General features: G+C 40.6%; 1 protein-coding gene across 6 annotated transcripts in view; it reads left to right on the forward strand.

Moving 5' to 3' along the window:
- RNF130 (ring finger protein 130) overlaps positions 1-13418 on the forward strand; it is a 154310-nt gene that overhangs the window by 116301 nt on the left and 24591 nt on the right. For 2 of the 6 annotated variants that reach the window (XM_021084321.2, XM_021084323.2), the window contains one exon: positions 1663-1850. The exons of the other annotated variants lie outside the window; for them this stretch is intronic. In XM_021084321.2, coding sequence (XP_020939980.1) covers positions 1663-1678 — 16 coding nt within the window. In that variant the 3' untranslated portion in view covers positions 1679-1850. Of the gene's footprint in view, positions 1-1662; positions 1851-13418 lie in introns of those variants that run through there. 6 annotated transcript variants of the gene reach the window in all.

Genomic DNA, 13418 nt, shown 5'->3' on the forward strand with positions numbered 1-13418 from the left:
AAAAAGCAGCCAAAAAACGTTTTAAAATCTTGATTTGCCCATTAAAAGCCCTTATACCTAAGATCCAGTCTTTCTGAGGAATATTTATAAAAACAATGTGTTATCTTAAATATGAAGTTACAGTAGGAGCTCCCTGATGGCTCAGTAGGTTAGGGGTCTGGCATTTTCACTTCTGTGGCTCTGGTTACAGCCGATTCGATCCCTGGCCCAGGAACTTCCACATGCCACAGGTGTGGCCAAAAAAAAAAAATATATATATATATATATATATATATATATATGAACTACAGTAAACAATAAAATGTAGAGAAGTTGCTGTGAATGGCCTTCATACCCCACCTTTCATTCCTTAGGCCCCTCTCCCCAGTGCTCACAAGGCACTACCTTGCCCTGCAGGAGCCCTGGGGGGAGGGCTGCACTGCCCAGTGCTCAGTGCAGTGCAGTGGTGGTTGGAATGGCGGGAGTCCAGGGAGTGCCTGCAGACCCAGCATAGTGTGACATGGGCATAGCCTCTCAGCACCACACAGACACAGGGGACTGCTGCTTTTGCCCTGGGGAGGTTGAGAAAGGCTTCCCGGAGGGAGTGAAACCAGTCACAAGGTGAGAAAAAAGCAGAGCATATTCAGGGGATTGTGATTGTGGTTCGTCTACTGTAGGTGGTGCTGGCGGTAGGCAGACTACAGAATTTGGCTTTTTTTTTTTTTTTCTTTTTTCCTTTTTTTTTTTTTTTTTTTTTTTTTGTAAACAGCAGGTGATATCTAAGGCTTTTTTCAGCAAAAAGAAAATTCCTGCTGACTGAGAAGTTGCTTTGGCATGGTAGAGACTGGAGCCAAGAAGGAAGGTTAGGTGAAAATACAGAGCTGATGGAGAAAGTCAGGGTGATGGGGAGGAAATAAAACAAGAGGTGCTGGGAGGCAAGGGGGGTGAACGGGAGATGCTGGAGAGTTGTATGATGACCAGAGATTAGGGGGTTTGAAGTTTTGATCTCAAGCTCAGCAGAGAGAAAAGAGAGCAGAACTGAAGATAGATATGCTATGAGAGCCATGGAAATGAACCAGACTACACAAGCTAGGGCGGTCCCACAGTGCCAGAGGAGCAGCATTAGCCTGAGGGTAGTGCAGGAAACTGTAAAAGATTTCTCATACTTTCGGGCACCTGATTGAGGGCACACGCACACGCACGGTCTGGGGAGTTCCTGTAAGAAAGCCTTACATCCCTGGGTATCTGTACTCTTCAGTCTTATTTCAAAATAAATAATGACAGTTTGAGATATAAAGGGGAAGCATATTGTAAAGACAGCAGCTACAGATTTCAGGACACTTAGCATTTAGAACATGTGTTCAAACAAGGAAAAATTACACATTGTATGATAACTGTCCCTGCATTTTTAGACAAAATGCTGTTAGCCTGTGCTTTTCCCTGCATTCTTTTTGGAAGTACAAACACACTTTTAAGTGACTGAGCCACTTGGCCTCAGATCTGAAGCTGTTGATTTTAGGAACATGCTCAGTGCTTACTGGCGTTACCAAATTGGGCTGGGAAATACTTGGGGACAGCCCCAGGCCACCCTTCAGTTAGGATCACTCTCTCTGTTATTTTGAAACATTGACAACCACCCTCCAACTAATTCTTGACCTCTCTTTTTTTCCTTTTATTCCATAGGGTAGAATGGTTTTGAAGAAGGAAAAAACTGCTTTCTGACTGATTGCCTTGAAGGAAAAAAGAACCTATTTTTGTGCATCATTTACCAATCATGCCACACAAGCATTTATTTTTAGTACATTTTATTTTTTCATAAAATTGCTAATGCCAAAGCTTTGTATTAAAATAAATAAATAATAAAATTAAAAGATTATGTCGTTGAGTATTATTCACCCACTTGCGTTTGGCAGGCTGATTTGGAGGTCATATACCCAAATTTCATTTGTGTATGTGTCAGAGACAGAGCGTGCTCATACTCCCCAGGGGAGGAATAGTGACGCCGTTTCTATTGGTATTTTCATGTTGGCTCCTGCTATGCCAGATAAGACCCAGGTGAGCCCTCCTGTGTGGTGATGCCACCTGGGGCCCTGAATTGAGTTTCTCCACTTTATTTTTTTCGAGGTTGCCATTCACTCTCAAATAATGTCTTGTTCCTTTGTTTGTGGTTTATCTGCCTCCTCCAGCCGACACTGACATTTACCAGTGTCACTTGCCACTGTATCCCGGGTACCTAGTAGAGTGCTTTGCACGTAGTAAGTGCTCAATAAATACTTGGTGGAATGAAAGGATGAGTGTAAGAAAAATTTTCCAAAGTACCTGCTGATCAGTAATAAATTTAACTGTCCGAGATTTTCTTTTACCAAGTTTGTAGTGTATTCTTTTAAAAACAATGAATTCTAAAAAGTTGAATGAGAGAGTAATTTTACATGTGTAAATGAAATCTTTTTTGCATTATTTGTAAGGAAGGTGTTGAAATATTTTATATTACATAGAATCATATGCTTCAGTATGTGTAACGTTTTGAGCAGCAAATTTCCCACTTTCCACCTCTGCATACCTGAGGGGTGAGAATATCCCCATTAATAGCAGATCCACTACAGCAGTCATACTCACATCAGTAGGGGGTTGAAGATTTTTTTCTTTATTGCAACACAATTCACATACCATAAAATTTACCTTTTTAAAGGGTAAGTCATTTTAATGGTTCTTAGTATATTCACAAGGGTCTCAGCTCTCACAACTGACTCCAGGACATTGTTATCATCCCAAAAAGAAGCCTCATGGAGTTCCCATTGTGGTGTAGTGGAAAGAAATCCAACTAGTATCCATGAGGACATGGGTTCTATCCCTGGCTTCACTCAATGGGTTGGGGATCCGGTGTTGCCATGAGCTGTGATGTAGGTCGTAGATGCAGTTTGGATCCCATGTTGCTGTGGCTGTGGTGTAGGCCAGCAGCTGCAGCTCTGATTTGACTCGGCCTGGGAATGGCCTCAGGTGTAGCCCTAAAATGCAAAAAAAAGAAGCAGCCTCATAACCATTAACAGTAACCTCTTACCCCTGCCAGCCCAGAAACCACCAGTCTTTCTTCTCTGTCTTTATGGATTTGCTTGTGGTGGACATTTCAAATGAGTAGAACCATACAACACGTGGTTGTGTCTGGCTTCTTTCACTTAGTATAATATCTTCAAAGTTCATCCAGTTGTAGCATCTGTCTGTGCTTCATCTTTTTTTGTAGCTGAATGCGATTTCGTGTGTGGCTATATACTGCATTTTGTTCTTCCAGTCATCCATTGACTGGACATTTGAGTTGTTTCCACATTTTGGCTTTTATGAATAATGCTTCTATGAACATTTGCATACAAATTTTTGTGTTAACATATCTTTTCGGTTCTCTTGGGTAGATCCCCAGGAGTAGAATTGCTGGGGCATATGTTAAATCTAAATTTAACTTGTTGAAAAACTGCCAAACTGTTCTCCAAGCAGCTGCATGATTTCACATTCCTACCAGCAGTGTACAAGGGTTCCAGTTTCTCTACATCCTCACCAGTGTGTATTTTCCTTTTTCTAAAAATGTATGAAAAAATAAATTATTAAAAATAAATAAATAAATAAAAATGTATGAGTTGCCACATGGCTCGGTGGGTTAAGGATCCAGCGTCATCACTGCTGTGGTTCTGGTTACAGCTGTGGCACAGGTTTAATCCCTAGTCCAGGAACTTTTGCACACCATAGGCACAGCCAGAAAAGAAATTAAAAAATAAAAAAGTATATCCATGTATAGTGGGTGTGAAGTGGCACATCATTATAGTTTTAATTTGCACTTTCCTAGTGACTGATGACTTTGAACAGCCTTTCTATTGGCCACTTGAATATCTTCTTTAGAGAAATGTCTGTGCAAGTCATTTGCCCATTTTTAATTGGATTATTTGTCTTTTTGTTATTGAGTTGTAAGCGTTCTTTATATCCAGATATTAGGCCCTTATCAAATATACGACTTGCAAATATTTTCTCCTATAAGTTCTTTATTCACCTTCTTGATAGTATCTTTTGGAGTAGAAGTTTTTTTGTTTAGGGGGTTTGTTTTTGTTTGTTTGTTTGTTGATTTTTTAGGGCCTCGTGTGGTATATAGAAGTTTCCAGGCTAGGGGTCAAATCAGATCTGCAGCTGCCAGCCACAGCCACAGCAAGAGCAACACAGGATCCAAGCCATGTCTGCAGCCTACACCACAGCTCACAGCAACGTCAGATCCTTAACCCACTGAGCAAGGCCAGAGACTGAACCCATACCCTCATGGACACTAGTCAGGTTCATTACCACTGAGCCACAACGGGAACTCCCTGGGTTTGATTTTTTGTGCGTGTGGAGTCCAATTTGTCTGTTTTTTCTTTGGTTGTTTGTATTTTAGGAGTTGTATCTAAGAAACTATGCCTAATTCAAGAGTTTTACAGTTTTGATTTTTATATTTCATTCTTTCATCTATTTTGAATTAATATCTGTATATGATGTGAGGTAGAGGTCCATCTTCATTGTTTTTTGCATGTGGATATCCATTTGAACCAGTACCATTTGTTAAGAGATTATTCTCTTTCTTCCCAGTTGAATGGTCTGGCATCCTTGTCAGAAGTCAGTTAAGCATAATAAATGAGTTTATTTCTGAACTTTCAATCCCATTTTATTGGCCCCTATGTCTGTTCTTGTGCCAAGATCACCTGGTAATGATTACTGTTGCTTTGTATTAAGTTCGAAATTGGGATATGCGAGTCCTCTAACTTGGTATTTCTTTTTCTTGTCTTTTTCTTTTTTTTCTTTTGTCTTTTTAGGGCCAAACCTGAGGTATATGGAAATTCCCAGGCTAGGGTTCGAATCGGATCTGCAGCTGCCACTCTATGCCACAGCCACAGCAGTGTGGGATCTGAGCCACATCTGCCACCTTCACCACAGCTCATGGCAACACTAGATCCCCTATCCACTGAGTGAAGCCAGGGATTAAACCCACATCCTCATGGATACCAGTCAGGTTCATTTCCTCTGCACCACAATGAGAACTCCCTGTGTGTTTTTTTTTCCAAGACAGTTTTGGCTATTCAAGATCCCTTGCATTTCCATATGAATTTTAGAATCAGTTTTTTAATCTCTGTGGGAAAAAAATCCACCTGGAATTTTGATAAGAATTACCTTGAGTTTGCAGGTCATTTTAGGTAGTAGTCATTCTTAACAATATTAACTCTTCCAGGCCATGAACAGGGGATGTCTTCATTTATTTATTTCTATTGAATTATGCCTATAGCAGTGGATCTTTTATCCAACTATGTTGAACACATTTAATAGCTCTAATAGTTTTTTAATGGATGACTTAGAATTTTCTATACACAAGATCATGCCACCTGAAACTGGAGATAGTTTTACATCTTCCTTTCCAATCAGGTTGCATTTTACTTCATTTTCTTGCTTAATTGCCCCTGGCTGGAGCCTTCATTAGTGGAATGTTGAATGAAAGTGGTGTGAGCAAACATTCATGTCTTGTTCCTGATCTTGAGAGGAAAGCTTTCAGTCTCTCACCATTGAGTATGATGTTAGCTGTGGAATTTTCTTTCTTTCTTTCTTTCTTTTTTTTTTTTTTTGGCTTTTTAGGGCCATATCCATGGCATATGGAGCTTCCCAGGCTAGGGGTCTAATTGGAGCTACAGCTGCCAGCCTACACCAGAGCCACAGCAACACCAGATCTGAGACACATCTGTGACCTACACCATAGCTCACAGCAGCGCCGGATCCTTAACCCACTGAGCAAGGCCAGGGATAGAACCCACAACCTCATGGTTCCTAGTCAGATTTGTTTCCACTGTGCCACGACGGGAACTCCCGGATTTTCATAGATGTCCTTTTATAAGGTTGAAAAGTCACCTTCTCTTCTAGCTTGTTGAGTGTTTTTGTCATAAATGAGTTTGGATTGTCAAATGTTGAGATGATTTGAATTGTCAAATGTTCTGTGCCTGTTGAGACGATTGTGTGGTTTTTGTCTTTTATCCTATTAATATGGAATATGACATTATTTTATTTTCCTGTGTTAAACCAGCCTTATATTCCTGAGATAAATCTCAGTTGGTCACAATAGGATTTTGTTTTTATATGTTTCAGGATTCAGTTTGCCAGTATTTTGCAGAGGATTTTTATATCTCTAGTCAATGATGGATATTCGTCTATAATTTCCTTGTGATGTCTTTCCCTGGCTTTTAGTGTAAGTGTAATTAGCCTCATAACGGATTATGAAGTGTTTCCTTTTCCCCTGTTTTTTTGCAAGAGTTTGAGAAGGATTGATATTAGTTCTTTTTTTTTTTTTTTTTTGGTCTTTTTAGGGCGGCACCCGTGGCATATGGAGGTTCCCAGGCTAGGAGTCTAATCAGAACTGTAGCCGCCGGCCTACCCACAGCAACCCCAGATTGAGCCGCATCTGTAACCTACACCACAGCTCGCAGCAATGCCAGATCCTTAACCCACTGAGCAAGGCCAGGGATCGAACCCGAAACCTCATGGTTCCTAGTCGGATTTGTTTCCATTACCCCACAACGGGAACTCCTTAATTGTTAATTCTTAGTTGGTAGAAGTCACCAGTGAAGCCACCTGGTCCTGTGAGAAGTTTTTTTGATTAGTGAATCACTCTTTTCTTACAGGCCTATTCAGATTTTCTGTTTCTAGTCAAGTCAGTTTCAGTAATTTGCGTCTCTCTAGGAATTTGTCCATTTCGTCTAAGTTATCTTATTTGTTGGCATATAGTTATCTATAATGTTCCCTTATAATTTTTTTTATTTCTATAATGTCGATAGTAATGTCCCCTCTCTTGTTTCTGATTTTAGTAATTTGAGTCTTCTTTTTTGCCTGGTCAAAGGCATGTGCTAGATTATTAACTAGTTGTGCCTAGCTAAAAGTTTGTAAATGTTGACCTTTTCAAAGAACCAACTTTTGGTTTTATTGCCTATTTAGCTCTTCTCTATTTTATTAATTTTCACTCACATCCTTATTATTTTCTCCTTTCTGCTTGCTTTGGATCTAGTTTTATCTTCTTTTTCTCTTAAAGGAGAAGATTGGATTATTGATTTCAGGTCAATATAAGCATTTTTAAGATACATTTTCAGCTGTAAATTTCTCTGTAAGAGCAGTTTCACCCATCCATAAGTTTTGATACATTTTGGGTTTTATATTATTCATCTTTCCTCTGGGTTTTTCTTTTGACCTATGGGCTGTTTAGGAACATCTTTAAATCCCACGTATTTGTGAATTTTCCAAATTTCTTTCTTTATGGAGAAGTAGTTTCATTCCACTGTGGTTAGAGAACATACTTTGCATGATTTCAGTTATTTTATATATTGAGGCTTGTTTTATGACCTAACATATGGTCTATCATGGGGAATGTTCCATGTGCACTTGAGAAAAATACATATTTTGCTCTTGTGGGTGGAATGTTCTGTAGATGCCTGTTAGGTCTAGTTGGTTAATAGTGTTGTTTAAATCTTTTATTTTCTTGTTTATCTTCTATTTGTTCTATCCTTATTGAAAGTAGTGTGCTGAAACCTCCAATGATTATTGTTGAATTGTCTGTCTCTCCCTTTGATTTTGTCCTTTTTTGCTCATGTGTTTGAGGGCTCTGCTAAGTGTGTGGAGGGTAAAGAATTTGTAAAAGCTTCACAGGTTACTCATTACATCTTTAATCATTGCAGTTCACCATTTCAGTGACCCTCAGCTGAGTGTGTTTGACCTTACCCTCTAGAATGGGCTCTGTTGCCTTGACATTTTCCTCAAAGCTTATAAAATGTTTTTCACCTAGCAGTATTTTCATAAATTAATAGTATAGTTCCTCCCCACCAACCTTTATTCCAGTGGAAATAAAATTAGTCGTTCCCTCTCTTTCCCATTTAATGTCCTTTCACTCCTTTTCACATTATTTCAAGTTCTCCCAAAGAGGAAAACCTAAAAAAAAATAGTAGGTGCTGTTCAAATATAGAATTTCCATAAGAGTTAAGGAATAAAATGGGTGAATTAATAGGTAGGACTTTCCATTAATCTTAGGGAAGATTTGTTATCATCCATTCACATTTGAACCCCTGTTTTGTGGATTTGAGATCTAACTGACATCAAGTTTTTACATCTCAATTACTTATGGTCACAGTGCCCTTTGAAAGTGAGGGATTTGTTCCTTAGAACTAGAGTTAAAATTAGCATCAAAATGCAGCTGCCTGTTTCTTCATAAACTTGGTGCTGTCAGAGTTCCCTTGTGACACAGTGGGTTAAGGATCCAGTGTTATCGCACGAGCTCGGGTTGCTGCTGTGGCATGGATTTAATCCCTGGCCTGGGAATTAACAACTAAGAAATCAGCTTTATGAATTGAAGTAACATTTCAAAAATTAGAGAGAGTGACCACAATTTCAAAAATTAGAGTGACCAGAAATTAGTGTGGAACAAATGTGATATTTCAGTCTTCAAACCTTTGACAAACTTTTGTAATGCATGAGGCATTGGTTGCCTTGTTTTGTTTTTTTCACACACACAAAGTATATTTCAAGAGTATTTTATTTCATGGAGTTCCTGTTGTGGCCCAGTGGTTAACGAATCCGACTAGGAACCATGAAGTTGCAGGTTCGGTCCCTGGCCTCACTCAGTGGGTTAAGGATCCAGTGTTGCTGTGAGCTGTGGTGTGGGTCGCAGATGCGGCTCGGATCCCGCATTGCTGTGGCTCTGGCGTAGGCGGGTGGCTACAGCTCCGATTAGACCCCTAGCCTGGGAACCTCCATATGCCGCGGAAGCCTAGGAAAGGCAAAAAGACGGGGAAAAAAAAAAAAGATTATTTTATTTCAAGGAAGCCTCAGTGTTTACAATAGACCAAAAAAGTTGGTAAGGATTTAGTCCAAAGGGCCTCCAACAGAAATGCACGTTGCTTGATCCTATCTGGCAGCTTCAGGACTGAGGAAATTAAATCTGATTTCTCTTTTGGCCAGCTGGATTGTAACTCTGGATTTTTTCATAATTGAGAAAAGATCCTGAAGGTTCCTTGACATTGGGGGGGGGGGGGGAAGGATTTTATTACTTGCAGCAGGTAAGGAGAATACCAGAGATCTTTCGAAAAGCAATGTCTCTCCTTGGCTTTTTATCTACCAGATTATTTGGTTATGCAGAATTCCTTATCAAGACAGTTTAAGAATGGAACTATATAGCCATAAATGGTACAACTAATCCAGTTAAGATAGAAACTGATGTGATCTCTGCTGTGAAGCTGGACAGGAAAAAACTGTTAACAATAGCTAGCAGTTCACATCGCATTGGACGTGCCAGGCACCATGCTAAATGGTTTATCATTTTCATTTGGCAGCATCCCAAAAGTATAGCTCTTTTCTCTCTTCCAACTGAACAAACTGAAGCTTAGAGAAGGTCAAGTAACTTGGCCAAGGTCACTCACCAATTAAGTGGCAAAATCTGAAATGAGAACCTGGCAGCCCAGGGTCATTGTTGCTAAAGTGCTGGCCACCCTCCTGCCCTGTGACAGTCGGGCCAGTATTTGTTAAGTTGTACACAATTCTTAAGGATTTCAGAGACTCGGGGGAGAAAACAAAAATGAACAGAGGGAGCTATCTGAGGGCAAAGCTTTATGTACACATACATACTTGTATGGTATATTTAAAGTTAATGAATACTCACAATAATAATAGCTAACATATAGTGTAAGCATGTTGCATATATTAACTCATTTAATCCTTGCACCAGTCCTATTATTAACCTCATTTTGCAGCTGAGGAAACCAGGTTAAAGAAGTCCAGTAACTTGCCAAGGGAACAGTGTTAGTACGTAGCTACAGCTGGACTCTAGTACAGATAGACTGGTTCCAGAGCAGTGTTTTTTTGTTTTTGGAGGGGTTTTTTTGTCTTTTTGTCTTTTTAGGCCCTCACCCATGGCATATGGAGGTTCCCAGGCTAGGGGTCCAATCAGAGCTGTAGCTGCCAGCCTACGCCAGAGCCACAGCAACGCAGGATCCAAGCCTCGTCTGCAACCTCCCTCACAGCTCATGGTGACAGTGGATCCTTAACCCACTGAGCGAGGCCAGGCATCAAACCCGAATCCTCATGGATGCTCATCAGGTTTGTTAACGGCTGAGCCACGATGGGAACTCCCAGGGCCGTGTTCTAACCCCCATTCTGTTTTGTGTCTTAGAGAAGCTTGCCAAGCAGAAGGCAGCTTACAGGCATGCTGACCACTGCAGGATGTAATTGTAGGAAAGGCCGAGAAGTGTGATGGGCTTGGCTTTAGGGTCAGAGAGGTTTCCTAGGGCTAGAGGGCAGTGCCCTGGGCAAAGCATGGGTCTTCCACTGGGGAGTCATGAGGAGGCCCTTGCATTTTGGAAGATGTGAATTAGATGCAAACTGGCTCTTGAAATTATAATACTAGTGTCACTAAAGAAAGCAAGTGGAGGTGCTGGTTTAGAACATTACAGCTTAGATGATACCTTAACAAACCAACCAGCAGGTGAGAAATAGGATGAAAAAAGTTAGAGACAAGGAAAAGATTCTAGAAACCCATACATAAGGGGACCTCTAGGAAGAGTTCACTCTGTACAGCAGAGTTTTATTGGTGCATTTATGCCCACTCAAAAGTACAGCTCAGGGAGAGGTTTTGAGATCATCTTGGGGAAATAACTTTATTAGAGAGTCAAAAAGCAGGTATAAATAACAGAATCTAGGGTGACAGCTAATGGAGTTTGGCCTGAGGATCAGAAGGAGTAACAGCAAAGTCAGGTGACAGAAAGGTGCCTGGGATGGATATGCTATATTGGCAGCTACAGCCTAGCCAGTCTTTGATGAGGCTTCGAAATTTCATAAATCTGTTAAAATTATCCATTTCCTTTACTCTCGTTTTCTTTACCTTCAAGTTTTTCTTAACAGTTCCTTTTGAGGAAAATGTCCATTGGTCTCTCCTAATATAGGCAGAAGGGGTGGGGAAACTGAGGCACCTCTGCCCTCTGCCTCAGGGCAGCGCCTCTTCCTGCTCAGGCTGTCCCAAAGCTCAGCGTGCAGAGGCAGAAGTGGGACATTCAGTCGAGGTGGGCCTGACCTGAACCATCCCTCTGGGAGGAGGCTTCTTTCCCCCTGAGCCCCCCCACACCACCTCACACCATGCATGACTAAGATAAGAACAGCCTACAACATGGAGAGTGAAGAAGCACTCAGAATACAAGGTACAAATGATTTCATTTTTCTTTAGACCCAGAAAAGGGCGTTTCCACCACCTTGCTATTGGGCACATGCATATCATAACTATAGAATAGGGAAACTGCATCTTAGGGGGTTGAGGTGGTTTATAAAGGCTGAAAACAAAGTATAGTTCAAATTACCTTCTAAAAATCCCTGAGGTCCCGGTGAAATGCTGACGAGAGGTACAGGGGACTTCGACCTTCGGAAAGAATTTTCCTGTCCCTCTCCCAGCAGGAGAAACACTCCTGTGTGGAGAGACAGGCAGGCTCACTCCCACTGGGTTGGTTTTTTATTTGTATTTGTATTTTTGGGGGCTTTTGGTTTTAATTTTTTATAATAGTTGATTTACAATGTTCTGTCAATTTCTGCTATACAGCAAAGTGACCCAGTTATACGTTTTGCCACTTGTGAGTGATATTTGCATTGATCTAGAGATGGGGTCCACTTAGGCTAGAAGTGATGCTGAGAAAATAGGAGGAAAGGGGGCTAGGAAGAGGGGTGTAGCAGCCCCCCTTCTCGAAACAAGGCACCATCACCCCGGAACCTCACTCCAAGTGAATTATTGGTGCCTCGGGGTAAATAAGACTTGACCATTGTCCAATTTCTTTAAGAAGACACAAGATACAAATTTGTAGATTAGTGAAAATAGTTCTTAAAATTTGCCAGGTCCTTTAGTTATTTAGTTGGTTCTGTTAAACAGCACTGAGTGCTAAAAAACCTATCTGTCTTCACTTGTGTTGTACTTTTCAAAATTTCTTGAAAAGAAAGAGGATCAGTAGCAACATTTTATTTTTTTAAATCCAGTTTGTTACCAGGACCTCTGGAAGGTCCATGGGAAGTTTTTGAAGTTTAATTAAATTTTTATTGCCTCATAAAAAGTGTACCTTCTCATTTTCTATTGCTGTTTCTTACACAGCATAAGAAACTCAAATCAGTCAATGGTGTTGCAACTAGAGAGGTTTTTTTTGTTTTCTTTTGTTTGTCTTTTTAGGGCCACACCCGTGACATGTGGAAGTTCCTAGGCTAGCGGTCCATTCAGAGCTGTAGCCACCGGCCTATGCCACAGCCACAGCAACATGGGATCGGAGCCACATCTGTGACCTACACTACAGCTCACAGTAATGCCAGATCCTTAACCCACTGAGCCAGGCCAGGGATTGAACCTGTGTCCTCATGGATGCTAGCCTGGTTTGTTAACCACTGAGCCACAATGGGAACTCCTAGGGAGTTTTAAATTATTGTTAAATACTTTTTGCAGCTTGATCATACTGTAATCCAAGTTCCTTATGTTTTAAGAGTATAAAACTGAAAGATAATTTAGCTTTAGATTCAGATTTACCTGGATTCTACTTCCAACTGTATAAATTTGAGCAAGTTATTTAGTCTCTCTGAGCCTTAATTTTCCTTTCTATGAAATAAGAATAACCTGTCTTGTAGGGTTGTTGTGAAATTATGTATAAATATTGAGTTTTCCTTTTTATCCTTTTTTTCTTGTACTTAGAAATCATTTTAAATTATTTTTCTGAATAAATAATATATGCACATTTTTTTGAGTCAGAGTAGTACAGAAGAATGTCAAGAGGAGAATCCATCTCCCTGCCACCCTGACTCAGTGCCCCAGGCCTCGCCCAGCAGTCTCTGTTGCCTACGTGTGCAGTTCCAGAGAGGTCTCGTGCAGACAGAAGCATATTCTTTCACGTGAACTTTTAAAGACAGTTATTAGCATAATATACACATTGTTCTGGACTTCCTGTTGTGGCATAGCAGGTTAAGAACCTGACTAGTGTCCATGAAGATGCTGGTTCAATCCCTGGCCTTGCTCAGTAGTTAAGGATCTGGCATTGCCACAAGCTGCGGCGTAGGTTGCAGATGCAGCTCAGGTCCAGTATTGCCATGGCTGTGCTATAAGCCTCAGCTGCAGATGCAGCTGGTTTGACCCCTAGCCTGGGGATTTCCATATGTCACAGATGCAGCCCCCAAAATAAAATAAAATAAAACACACACACACATACACACACTCATTGTCCTTTCCCAACAAAAATCTCTCCTACATATTGCTTCAAAACATACTATCACTGATCTATTACTTTTTCTTTAGCCAAAAGAGCGGGGGAAAGACATTTCTAAAGCTTTCTGCCAAAGAAAAGATTGCTGACCTTACTTCTATCCACAGGAGAGAGTTACAGATGACAAATTAGTATATG

The sequence above is a fragment of the Sus scrofa genome, chromosome 2 (assembly GCF_054392235.1).
Source record: "Sus scrofa isolate SSC_HxYL_T2T_F1_AM1 chromosome 2, Sscrofa_HxYL_maternal_Yorkshire_Landrace_v2.0, whole genome shotgun sequence".
NCBI lineage: Eukaryota > Metazoa > Chordata > Mammalia > Artiodactyla > Suidae > Sus > Sus scrofa.